Genomic DNA, 13,605 nt, shown 5'->3' on the forward strand with positions numbered 1-13,605 from the left:
CTCCCTTTCCCTGAAAAATCCTATGTTGAAGCCAGAAAACAAAGTCTAGGATGTCTTCTCTCCTAAGCAATCATTGACCCTCACACAGGCAAGATGCATCAAATAATTGTTCTCTCCATGAATGAATAAAGAGCTTTATAAAGCAAAGTTGTATATAGCATCATATATGAGCAAACAGGTATTCCTTTCCTGCTTCCTTGTTCAGTGCTCTGAATTCTCTCAATCAATATGTATTTATTGGATCATTGGATTTGGAATTGGATCTGAGGCCCAGAGAGATGGAGTGGCTTACCCAATGACACCCATGTAGTAAGGGACCTATCATTTGTGACATTGTAAGAACCATTTGGAGAGATATCTAATACCTTCTCTCAACAAACTTGCAGTCTAAATGAGAAGATAATACATAAACACATGAGAAGATTCATTAGAAATATTAAATGGCATATGCCATGGGAGTAAAAATAGAGAGACTCTTTTCGGGGAAAAAATAAGAATAAGTACTAGGCATGTGATTTCAGTGATACAGGGAACTCAGAGAGAAATTCCCTCTGCCAATTCAGATAATATCTTTCCTAAAAACTCTCTAAGCCTAGTTGCCTAGCACCCTGAGAGGTTAAATGATTTATCTAGGGTCACACAGTCAGTATATGTCAGAGAAAACTTTCAAAGAAAGATTCATGAAAAATGTGGGATTTGAGCTGGGCTACTGAAGGATGGTTGAGATTTCGATAGTGGAATAGGAGGGAAGAGGGCATTCCAAGCCAGGATAAAACCTGGGTAGGTACTTAAGGAATAAGGATTTATTGTGCACCAAACACTGTGCTAAGCATTTTACAAATATTAGTTCATTTGACCTTTACAACACTACAAAGTAGGTGATGTTACTCTTCCCATTTTATAGCTGAGGAAACTGAGGTAAACAGAAGTTAAAGGATTTAGTGAGGATCAAACAATTAGTAAGTATATGAGGCTAGATTTGAACTTTGGTCTTTCTGTCTCCAGACTTAGCACTCTATACGCTGTGCCTCCAACTAAACAGGAATGCCCAAAACCTCTCCTGAGAGACAGGATGTTTTCACTCCTATCCACTCCCTTGTCCAAGACTCCCACTCACTCTGGTTTTTTTGTGCCCAAATATAGATGTTTTCTCCCCTCCCATAACCCAGAGAGTGAATCTGTGTCCTTGGGATGAGTACATACTTGTTATACATCCTGGAATTCATGATAAAGTTATCACTGCAAGCCTGACCTTGCTTAATGGGGGAGGAAGAAGGCTAAGAAAACAACAACAAAAAAGAAACAAATTTGTGGAAACCCACATTCTGAGGCAAGGAGGAGGATCCAAGTGCGCAGCTGTCAGTGAGGCATGAAATTAGCCAACTCTCTTTTGGGATAAAGGGCAAACAGCATCCAGGATTACTTAGAGGACCACAGGATTTTGAGCTGAAAGGTACTGCCTTTTCACAACTAACAGGGATTAGATTTGCTAGCGGCAGGGGGTGAGCACACTTTTTCCTTCTTTTCTCCCTGTTTCACATGTAGTCTGGGTGGGGCTAGAAGTCCTCTAGGAATAAATACAAACTGAGGAATTAGATCAGGCTTAGAATCCACCGATTCTTAAAGCTGCAAGGGGACTCTAAAGTCATTTAGTCTAAACTTCCTTCAGCTGATGATGTAAAAAGCCTTTCTCTAATACCTTCACCATATGTTACCATCTTGACTTTACTTGATGTCATATGGTAACTCACTATCTATGCTACCAGTCTATTCCAGTTTGGGCCAGTCTTAATCATTTAGGAAGATTTTCTTTAGAGCAAGTCAAAATCAGACTCTCTGCAACTTCCAGACATTCCCCCGAGCTTGAATCTAGTTAAGAACTTCTTTTAGAGGTTCCTCTGAAATCAGACGAGGTCCCAAAAGCTGTTTTCAAGTTCTCTGTGTTTTCATCAGTAGGAATTTTCTGGTAAGAGGTATTTGGCACTATGCTGCCCACGGATAGATGGAGCTGTCTCGTGACAGGAGCAGGAGGATTTCTGGGTCAGAGGATTGTCCGTCTATTGCTGGAGGAAGAAAAAGAACTAGAAGAGATTCGAGTCCTGGACAAATTCTTCAGCCCTCAGTTGCTATTGGAATTTTCAGGTAAGTGGGAGCAATAGTTTGAAGTGTGTTTCTTTGGGACTTAGGTCAGGCAGACCTGTGGTCCTAGGCAAAGGACTGAATGAATCTCTTGTGCCTCAGTTTGATCACCTATAAAATGAGATGGTTGGACTTGGTAACTTCTAACATCCCTTCTATCTCCAAATCTATGCTTGGGATCTTATGTTTCAGTTTTGGAAAGCCTCCCAAATGGATGTGGACATTGTACATAGATGAACCACACTGTGGGCTCTTTTGATTTCCAAAACACCACCAAAGAAAATTCATATGAGATAGAGGAGGAAATATTGAACTGGGAGTCTAGAGACCTGGCTTCTGGGCACAGCTTTATTGCTCTGAAGTTTTATGAGCTTGGACAAAGCACTAGCTTTCAAGGCAGGGGGGGACTAGCTGATCTGGAGAAAAACTTAGAAGATTCTTTCTATCCTGAAAACTCCATGAGGCTATATGAATCCCTGCTTTCTGCGACATCACAGGACATTTGAATCTCAGCCACCTTGGGCCCTTTTTCTGGTTGTTTGCTTTATTTCCTTTTCCTACTAATCTTCCCCCCCCCCATCCCTTTATCATTCAGCCTTCTATTATTATTTACTATTCTCTTTACAGTAGGAAATAAAATTACTGACAAAATCTATTGATGAGAGAGGGACTGCTTAGGGCATTGGTGGAAAGTTGAGGCTGAAACATTAGTCCATAAACTTTAGTAAACATCCATAATTTAATCTGGTCCTGCCCTTCCTCATCAAGAAATCTAGATCTGGCCAAAAAGGGAGAGTCGATTTTGTAGCAAAACTTTATTAGTCCTTTTCTAAAATGAATCTCTGTAGTACAGGACAAAGACTGAAGTGTTCCTGACACTGGATTTTTCAGATTTCATGCCTTCTCCCCACTCAGACTTCATCCTGTTCCTAGATCCTCACAACTCTGGGAGGACGGTAGGGCAAGTATTAGCTCTATTTGGCAGATGAGAAAATAAGACCCAGAGAAAGAGACATACTGACTTGCAAAGACCATTGTGATACAACCAGGAATAGAACCCAGTTCTCCTTTCCTGACTCCCAGCATAGTTTCTTTATGATCTGAATTAGCTTTGCTTTTTAAGGCCGCAGAAATGACTGGGAAATAATCCTTTGGTTTGTTCCTGATTAGGGATGATGGTAGGATAGAGAACACATCTTATATCCCCTAAGCTATGCCCTCTATCACAATGCTTTGAACATAGTAGACATCTAATGATGGTTTGGCAAATAATAGAATGTATGAGTGAATGAATACCGTGCCAGAAGAGGTAAAGAGATATGCTTTCTCTGTTCAGATAGACCAATGGCCTGCTTGGTTTGGTACTAGGAGAAAGGTTGGTGTCAGAAACATTCTTTCAAGGTTGTGGTTTGATGAGAACTGTGACCTGAGAAATGGATGCCAGGAGACCCACCTCCATTTTCAGCTTCTTGCAGGCAACATTTGTTGTCTTAGCACAGTGCTAGACACAAAGTAAGCACAGAAGAAATGCTTGTCATTTTTTTTCCTTTAAGCACCAACTGCAGAGGACAATGTTTGCTTCCCATTACTTCCCTTCCTAAGTATGAAAAAGGCATCTGATTTGTAATTTATAGACTCAGAGCTAGGGTTGCCAACCTGGTGCCTATGAACTTTTGCTTTTAAAAATATTTAGATAGATGCATTTCATTTGAATTGTTTTCCCTTTTAATCCTATATCTTTTATTTGATATATTTAAAAACAATATTTGGAGAAGGGATCTATTGGCTTTACCAGACTGTCAAAGAGTCAGGACACAAAAAACTTAAGAACTCCTGGTATCTGGGCTGAGAGGTAGACTGACTTTCTCGGGTCTTACCCTCTTGAACCCTAGTCTTCCAGTCTCTGAGCCCAGTTATGTATCTACTAAGCCACACTGCATCTCACTCCTGTGTGGTTTTATAGATGATGAACCAATGGCATAATAAGGTCAAGTGATAGTCCCAGAGTCACATAGCAAGTTAGAATCAATTCTGGAAGTAGAACCCACTTTTTGGACTCTCCTCCTTTCCCAGTTCTTTCCTTTCTTTCATACTACCCCTTGTTGCAAAAAAACATCCTGAAATTCTCAGACCAAATTCACTTCAAAGCATGCAGTTGCTCATGTTGCTGTTGTTTTTAGGCATAGATGGGAGAATGGGTAAGAGCTTTAAACTTGGAGTCAGGAAGATCTAAGTTTCATTCCTACTTCAGATACTTACTAAATGTTTGACCCTGGGTGAGTCATCTAGCCTCTGTCTTCCTCAGGTTCCTCACTTGCAAAATGGAGGCAATAATGACATCTATTTAAAAAGGCTGTTATGCTTTGCAAATCTTAAAATAGTATATAATTGCTAACTATTATTATTGTTAGACAAGATTTGAAAAATTACAAAACTCAGATCTCATATACTACCCACATTCACTTTAATAAACTAAACTTGTAATAAATGAATGACATTTTAAAATAAGGCATTTGAAATATGAAGAATGTTTTTTTAAAATATGATTTTATTAAAAGTCAGATTAAGAAATGTCCTTCTGTATAATTGCCTATAACTCTCCCCCCCCCCCCCCCCCCGTAGGAGTATGGAAGGTTATCAAAGGAGAAGGAATGGATATAGGAGAGGAAGTGTTTCCTAAGTTGTCTAATCCACCAGAATTGGATCTCTTCATTCTGCAATTATGTTCACCAGACAATGAGCTAAATGCCTCTGTGCATTTCCTGTTTCACTGTTCCTCACCATCACCATCTCTACTACCTTCATCTTGTCTTCTGATACTGGAATATCTCCACGATTTAAAATTAATTTAGCTTTTCTGGGATGGTCATTGCCAGACTAAAGAAATAAAGGAGAAGGGCAAGGGGAGAAGATCCTTTGTCCCTGGAGGAAATTGTAAAAGAGTACAAGTAAGCTTGTGGCTCTCATCCGCTTTCCCTTTCTATGTCTCTCTCTGTGATCCATGTGACTGTCCCAACCTTCTCTCACCTCCCACCAAAGTCCACCCTCTTTCTGGTCTCCTCTTCCTCCTTCTACTCAATAGTAGAACTCAACTTCTACCCTCTCCTCCATAACTCAATACTCCCTATCTATGTTACCTCTATCCTCTTCAACTCCCAGAACTCTAAAGCAGATCTCTCTTCCTTCTTCCTAATTCTGGTGTCTCTCCTTATCTCTAGAAATCAGAAATCACCATGAGAAGTTCTGTTCCTCAGTCTTTGGATGACAATAATGATAAGTTCTCCATTTTCAAAGCCAGCTTCCTCATCAGTTGACTGCTACCAGGTCCCTAAAGGAGTAGCATGGCCCTAACTAACATTCACAGCCATGCTCATGATTTTGAGAATGTTCCCTACTAACCTGCCTTCTATTTGTGCAGAGCTCAAGCACAAAACCAAAGTGACTGTGCTGGAAGGAGATATTCTAGATGAGCAGTTCGTCCATAAAGCCTGCCAGGGCATCTCTGCTGTCATTCACACTGCATGCATCATTGACACAGGAATATGTATCAAGAAAGAGGTCATCATGAAAGTCAATCTGAAAGGTAGGAGAGCTACCCAGGTTGGTGTGGTGTCCTTCCCCTGAAGAAGCTTGCTATCATCTTCTCAACTTAGCACTATTGCCAAGATTGAGAGATGGAGACCAGCCCAACAACCACAGTCCTTCTTTCATCACATCCCTTAATCAACCATCAAAAAAATCCACAAATATTTATTAAACACTTACTATGAGTCATTCATCAAAAAGTGAGCCAGGATTATGGGCTGACCTGTGAATTTATCAGTGAGGTAAGGAAATTCTCTCTATCAATACAGATGGATACCTATCTACAACATATAGACTTAGCGATTTATATGTACCTCACAGTCAGTCCATGTCACAAGTGAGACTTGAACCTAAAACTGATCTTACTTTGAAGTCAGCTCCTAATCCACTGCTATCTTTTCTCTGCACAGCATATACACAAAATAAATACAAAGTTATTTAGAGGTGGGAGTGGGGAACAATTAAGGAAATCAGAGAAGACTTTTTTTTATTTTATTTAATGAGTTAATTTAGAATATTTTTCCATGGTTACAAGGTTCACGTTCTTTCCCTCCCCTCCTACCACCCATCCTGTAGCCAACGAGCAATTCCACTGGGTTTTACATGTGTCATTGATCAAGACCTATTTCCATATTATTGATGTTTGCACTAGGGTGATCATTTAAAGTGTCCATCCCCAATCATATCCCCATCAACTCATGTGATGAAGCAATTGTAGAAAAGGCTTTTTAAAAGAAGTAAAAATTTAGAATTTAAATCCCTGGTGATAGTTTCTTGTGCTATATGCGGACTTAATCTTCCTTTAAAAAAAATCGGGTCTGAAACTCTCAAAGGACTTTGTCCTTCGATTGCGATCCTCTAATCTTGGTAGAGTAAATCTGGCACCACAAAGGCCTGAAGACCCACCAACCCAGCAATACAGTTCCTCAGAGCTTTGGGTACTCCTGGATGACTCAAGCAGATTTCTTTTCATACAATATCATTTCCAAGTTTGCATAGTAATGGTGGTCCCCAGAGATTGTAGTTTTGTGCCAATGTCCTTGGGGCATAAGTGAACAACATTCCACCAACTTGCCCCATACCTCGAATCCACTTAAGGGAAAAAGTAAGGTTCCCTCCAGACATAAGAGTTTTTCATTCAAGACTCTCCCAAGATTCTCCCTCCAGAAACTGTATAGCTGAGTATATTGCCTGATACTGATCCAGTCTCTCTAAGAACAAGGTTGGAAAAGGAAGGAAGGAGAGAGGGAAGGGAGAATTGTAGCACTCTCTCTGGGCTCATTTCTTGGGTTCAGACACAATGGGCTGTCTCCTCAAAATACCTTCAAGGCTGAAATCTTCCATGTTTGCTTCCTTTTGAAGATGGACTCTCTTCTAACGAAATTATCTTCTTCAAGCAATCAAGCAATATTTATTAAGTACATACTATGTGCTAGGTACTGTGCTATACAAACAAGCTATATAGAGAAAGAAGGCACTAGAATTAAGAGAGGCTGAGAAATGACCAGAGTAGATCACTGTGTCTATGACTCTTCCCTAATATAAGTATACACCAACTAACATTTGTTAAAAATCAAATAAAAGAAGGTAGGTTATTCTGCTATGACTCAATGAAACAATTGGTGGAGTAAATAGGTTTACTGTCTCATTTCTGATGACTTGGAGTTGTATCCAGTCTGAAAAAGCTGAGGCTGAATAAATGTACTCTGACTATTACTGACCTCATCATCTTGGTTGACCACTAGAGGTCTTTCCCTTCTGCCAATCACAATTCTGTCTTTCCTTGGCAGGTACTCAACTCCTCTTAGAAGCCTGCATTTCAGCTAACGTGCCTGTGTTCCTCCATACCAGCACTCTGGAAGTGGCTGGCCCCAACTCATTTATAAAGCATGTACGAAATGGGCATGAGGGTGAACCCCTTGAAACCAAATGGTCCAATGCATATCCCTATAGCAAGAAGCTGGCTGAGAAGACTATATTGGCAGCTAATGGGCAACTTCTTAGAAATGGTGCCACCATGCACACCTGTGCTTTAAGACCCATGTATATATATGGGGAAGGGAGCCAATTGCTCCAAGATCAAATAATCAGAGCCCTAGATAATGATAAGACCTTTATAAGGAATAAGGAGGGTGCCCAGGCCAACCCAGTCTATGTTGGAAATGTTGCTTGGGCACATGTCCTGGCACTCAGAACCCTGCAAGACTCTGAGAAGGCCCAAAGCATTGGGGGTCAGTTCTATTACATTTCTGATGATACACCTCACCAGAGCTATTCTGAGTTTAACTATGAAATGACCAAGGAATGGGGCTTCAAACTTGGATCAAAAATAGGCATTCCTTTAACATTCCTATATTGGGCAGCCTTCCTGTTAGAGATGATAAGTTTCATGCTAGGCCCCATTTTCATGTATGAACCTCCCTTTAACCGCCATCTGCTAACATTGACTAACAGTATTTTTACCTTCTCCTACAAGAAGGCCCAGAAAGATTTTGGTTATAAGCCTCGCTTCAGCTGGCTAGAAGCCAAGCAAAAAACCAGTCAGTGGATAGGCACACTGGTGGCACAGAACAGTGAGTACCAGAAGACAAAGACCCCCTGATCTAGATATGTTTGGAACATGGAGGCAGGGGTTCATGAAATCACTGCTTTAGGTCCTCCCTTTAGAGAGACATGTTGTCCAATACCTCCCCTGGTTAGAAAACTTCTGGACATGTCAATGCTCACTGTGGGATCCCTTTCTCCTTCCTTACCAATGAAACCCCTAGAAAATAGGATGAAAAATGGAAAGGAAAAGAAATAAAAGTTTATTTATTCATTCACTTCAAGGATTGATTTCAAAACCATGTGTCTTTGCTTTAAAAAGGGTATGATAGAAAGTCAAGGTGTCCATGGTTTCTATTTTCTTATGTTTCTATACTACTCATGGCAAAAAAAAAAGACTTGTACTTTTTAAACTCATTGCATACTAATCTATGCAAAAAAAATTAATTCACATTTAATAAAGATGATGAAAAATATTTAATATGCCTGTTTCATCTGTACCTAGGATTTGGGATAATTTTTGCCCAAACTTTCTTCTATTAGCATGGAAATCAAGAGTTTATCCTGAATATAAAGAAGAATGGAGTTTTGTCTCCAAGTCATGAGAGGTTAACTCAAATTCCCATGGGTTCCCAAGGGTCAGATTTGATTTTGAAGAGTTTCTCCAAAAAAAGGTCATCATTGGCTCATTTTAGCCTTGCTCCAAGTTTTTTTTCTGGGAACCACTGTCAATGCTTCTATAAATCTAGATAAACAGTACCCCAGTTCCTCTGTAAGTTTATAAAGCGGCAAAATATTTAGTAAAAAAAGACAGAAATTCCACAGGCTCCACAGAAGCCTGTCAACAATTGATAATATGCTCCCTTTCTATCGAGTCTCCCTTTCCCCTAATATAATCCTCCAAATTTGCCCACAGTCCTGTGGGCAAATCACAATCCTGTGATTTGGATTCCCCTCCAAAGGGAAACAAATTTGAAGATATTAGAAAGGCTTCTCTCTCAACCTATGGTACTTCTCTAAGAGCTTAAAAGTCATTACATGAAGAGGAAATTAACTTAGGGCTATTCCAGAAGAATCCCCTTCTCACATGACCTCCCCCAATCAAAAATACATAATAGTGAAGAGCAGAGATCAGAATTTTTTGCTTTTCTGTATCATAGCTCAGTCTCTTGAAGTTACATCAATGCAACCACCTTCCCTACCTGCCTCTACAGGATGGTACTACACACGAGCTTCCTCTTCTTTCTCTAGAGTAAGTCAAGAACCCCTGAACACTGGGGTTGCCAGATAGACACTCCCCCTCCCCATCAAACCTTCACTGTCCAAACAACTCACAGCTGGAATACAGGGAGAACTGCTGCTCCATATTATGGTTTGGTCCCTTGCTGTTCCTCTACCCCTGGGACCACTTGCACAAACCTTTTCTTCCCCCAAAAGGCTGGGGCTGCCCCAAAATTTCTGTCTCTAGACGGCTAAAAGATCAGGAATTCTTAACATTCTCCCAGAAGGCTTGAGTTCAATAACTCCCACTGCGTGGCTATTGGATGACCCTCTCCTCTGCCACATTATTGACAGTTAATGCAACTGAAATATGTTACTATCACTTCCTCTCCATACCTGGGCATAGGCACTTACACCATTCCACCATAAGTTATAATGGGCTCTTAGTTGGGCAGTGGAATGGTTTCCTAGGAAGCTGTGCCACTCTATAGGCAAGTGCCAGTAATATCCATTCTTAGGTATCAAGAGGTCTCTCTTTTTGGTCTTAGAGCCATTAAAATGGAAATGATCACTTATTTAGCCCTCCTCATTATAAAGTATAATTGCTCATTTGCTTCTACTCTTTAAGCCCTCTTCTCCCAATCTCATTTTGCTAAGGTTTCTAAAGCTCAAAGCTTTGAGGACCCTGGGATGCTTCGGGCATATCTGGTCCCATGCAATCTTGAGCACTTCCAGGATTGCAAAGTATGATATGGCTCTAGGAATCAAGTCCACTCAGTTCTATCCTTTGATCTTTGCTTGACTCTCTCAGGGTCCCCCTGATAAAGAGTTAAAGAAAGGAATAATTAAAGTTATTAAAGATAAACTAACCCTGTTTCAGAATTATCCTCAAATATAGATATCCGAGAGAAGAGTGCTACCCTCACCAATAATACGGAAGTTCAGAAGAAGGGAGAGTTTGGAGGGGAATATGATTATTTCTCTTTTGGACAGATTAAGATGTCATGGGGACATCCAGTTGGAGATGTCCAGTAGGCAGTTAGTTCTATGGGACTCTAACTCAGCAGAAAGATTAGCATTAGATATACAGTGCTGAGAATCATATGCATTACTCTGGTAATTAAACCCTTGGATATAGATATATCATTAGGGGTACCCATGGTTATTAGGGAGTGTAAGGGGACAGGGGGTTTGATTTTAAAGGGGTTCAATTTTAAAAGTGTTGGATTTTATATATTAAGAGTGTGGTCACTAGGAATTTAATTAATTCCAAAGAGAATTTTTTTTTTATAATTTATTTACAATATATAGAAAGAGTGAAGCAAGAAATCAGAGAGAGGATAAGGTAAGATATCTAGCCTGAGCACTAAGTAATTTACTCCCAGCCACTCCAGGTAGGGAGAATTAGTTTCAGCTGGCCTTGGCAAAGCTGAGGACCTGGGAAGTGTCTCTCAAGAGTAGGTCTCTCCAGAGGATAGCGTTTTTTTGTTTTTTTGTTTGTTTGTTTGTTTGTTTGTTTGTTTGTTTGTTTGTTTTCAGAAAAATCCAGCAGTTAAGAGTCAGTTTTTCACTCACCATGTGTCAGTTCAGTCAGCATATTCTTCTTCCCCTCTTCACCAGCCTCAACTTGAAAGCATGAAGAATTCAATTCTCACAGGAATTAACAGCTCCTTTTAAAGACATTTTCTCTTGTGCCACTTCCTGTGCCTTCCTCTAGTTCTATGTCTAACAATCACAGTTGATGCTCTGCTCTAGGACTGCCAAGAAAGCAGTCAGTTTGCAGTGAACCTTTCATGATCTCATGAAATAGAGTTCCTCTTCCCAGGCATACCATTCCTGCTGAGTATGCCAAAACATAGTAATCTCAGTTCAAGGCTGCATAAACAGTTCCAAGAAATCCTGAGAACAGGTTAACTCCCCTGTTCATATTCTGGGGAAGAATGGGGAGGATAGATTGTTTCCCTCAAGGAGAGCTTTAAATCTTGTGTGCTGCTTACAATAAACATTCATTATCCCTGCTTTGATAATGTTCCAATCTTTCTTTCTTGCGACTCCGTAGCTGTTCTCCGACAGCTCTAAGTTGTCCCCCGACAGTTCTAAGCTGTCCCCCAACAGTTCTAAACTGTCCCCTATTGCGACTCCATAGATGTCCCCTGAATCAGTTGATTCTGATTCGTCTCCCACTATCACACACGTGGGTCACAGACCTTCCCCACTCAAGTGTAGGGGAGAGTTAAGCATTTTCATTGTTATAATCAGGGTAGTGTTAAATTTAATCTTCACAGGAGGTAGGTGGCACCATAGTGCATAGGGTGCTGGCCATGAAGTCAAGAAGACTCAATGTCCTGAATTATCTGGCCTCAGACATTTACTAGCTGTGAGACCCTGGGAAAGTCATTTAACCATGTGTGCCTTGGTTCTTCATCTGTAAAATGAAATGGAGAAGGAAAGGGCAACATATCTTTGTATCTTTGCCAAGAAAACTCCAAATGGGGTCTCTGGGCACCAGACACAACTGAAACGACTGAACCACAAAAACAATAGTTATTGGATGTGATGGAGATGAAGAATTATCAAAAATAGCTATGGAGGAATGATCAGACAGGTACAAGGAGAATAAAAAAGGAGAAGCATCATGAAAACCCAAAAAGGAGAGAGCATTGAGGAGAAAATGATTAATAACTGTCTAGCAAACTTAGAGGATGAGTTTTAAACAGAAATTTCAATAAAGCATCTGCTCTTTATGAGCAGAAAAAACAGCATGGTAAAAATTGCCAGTCATTGGGTGGAAGAAGAAGAATGACCATAACCAACATGTTTTAGAGCTAGAATAATCCTCACAACACTTCTGATCTAAACTTGCCAGATTTGAACCCAAATCCTCCCAACTCCAGGCCTCGTACTCTATCCATTTTGCTGCCTATCTGCCCCAATCATGTTATACTTAGGCCATGATTCTTAGATTTAGATTATAAATCTCTTTGAGGAGTCTAAAGATTTTTGAAACTCTCTGGACACTCAAATGCATATATATATGACCACAGGCAAGTCACCTCAGTCTCCTCCTCTATGAAGTAGACAGATGTGATCATGTAACTTGGTTTAGTATCTCTTTAAAGGAGCAAGGAAACCATCTTTGAAATTTGGTGAGTTCAAAGTCTTCCTTGCCATATGAGGTATAAAAATCTAGCTTGTGGTGAGATTGGGATTCCTGAGGTTTGGTGGAATTCCCACTTTTTAGCTAGTTATATTTTTAATCCAGCATTGCTGCCTTGGAGATTTTGAGGCAAAAGACAATAATGCCTGTTTTTAATAATTATATTCTTCTAATCGTTTATTGCAAGTAAAACTAATTTTCATTGCATTTGATATTCTGTGAGTGTTTTATTGTGTCCCATGTTCCAAGACTGAATTTTTGGACTGGCTTGAATTATATCGGGTCCAGAATGACAACTCTCTTAGGTATTGTAAGTGCTATTAATTTCCTATTTGTAATTAGAGTTGAATGATTTGCCCAAGATCTAAAGTATAATTTAAACCCAGGTCTCCTAGATGGTGCCATAGTACATAGAGTGCTAGCCCTGGAATCAGGAAATTCATTTTCCTAAGTTCAAATCTGGCCTCTGACACTTACAAGCTGTGTGACCCTGAGCAAGTCACTTAACCCTGTTTGCCTCAGTTTCCTCATCGGCAAAATGTGGCAGAGAAGGAAAAGGCAAACTATTCTGATCTCTTTGCCAAGAAAACCCCAAATGGGATCCAAAAGAGTCAAACACAATTGGAAAATGATTGAACAAAAATAAATATTGTGTCCCCTCCTGCCTCTCCTCACTTAGAATATGAACCCCTTGAGAGCAGGGACTGTCTTTCTTACATTTCTATTTATATCCTTAGCATTTAGCATGATACATTGCACAGAGGAAGTATTGAATAAATGTTTCATTTATTCATTCATAGTTAAGTGTCAGGGTTGTCATAGGAGTTCCTGATTAGGTAGAGATTGGATTAGATAACTTCCGAAGTCATAGACCCACAGTATGAGAGCTGGAAGGGAGTGTGGTGAACTCTCCACACCCCAATCTTCTTATTTTACAGAGAAGGAAGCAGATACCCAAA

General features: G+C 40.1%; 1 protein-coding gene across 4 annotated transcripts; it reads left to right on the forward strand.

Moving 5' to 3' along the window:
- Positions 1 to 581: 581 nt before the first annotated feature.
- LOC100012668 (3 beta-hydroxysteroid dehydrogenase/Delta 5-->4-isomerase-like) lies at positions 582 to 8,744 on the forward strand. 4 transcript variants are annotated; one of them, XM_007485291.3, is made up of 4 exons: positions 582 to 1,502; positions 1,954 to 2,142; positions 5,558 to 5,722; positions 7,515 to 8,744. In XM_007485291.3, the coding sequence occupies exons 2-4, from the start codon at positions 1,986 to 1,988 to the stop codon at positions 8,324 to 8,326; spliced, it is 1,134 nt and encodes a 377-aa protein (XP_007485353.1). In that variant the 5' UTR covers positions 582 to 1,502; positions 1,954 to 1,985; the 3' UTR covers positions 8,327 to 8,744. The 4 variants fall into 4 exon arrangements, with proteins under 4 accessions (XP_007485353.1, XP_007485352.1, XP_007485351.1 ...); XM_007485290.3 differs by having other exon boundaries at positions 1,957 to 2,142; XM_007485289.3 differs by having other exon boundaries at positions 583 to 1,453; positions 1,957 to 2,142.
- Positions 8,745 to 13,605: the final 4,861 nt, after the last annotated feature.

This window comes from Monodelphis domestica, chromosome 2 (genome assembly GCF_027887165.1).
Source record: "Monodelphis domestica isolate mMonDom1 chromosome 2, mMonDom1.pri, whole genome shotgun sequence".
Taxonomy (NCBI): domain Eukaryota; kingdom Metazoa; phylum Chordata; class Mammalia; order Didelphimorphia; family Didelphidae; genus Monodelphis; species Monodelphis domestica.

Excerpts from the sequence above, each read along its gene's own strand:
- LOC100012668 (XM_007485291.3), top strand. The coding sequence starts at position 1,986 with ATGCTGCCCACGGATAGATGGAGCTGTCTCGTGACAGGAGCAGGAGGA. Across the intron at positions 2,143-5,557 it reads GTTGCTATTGGAATTTTCAG|AGCTCAAGCACAAAACCAAA; the intron begins GTAAGTGGGAGC and ends CTATTTGTGCAG. Across the intron at positions 5,723-7,514 it reads CATGAAAGTCAATCTGAAAG|GTACTCAACTCCTCTTAGAA; the intron begins GTAGGAGAGCTA and ends TTTCCTTGGCAG.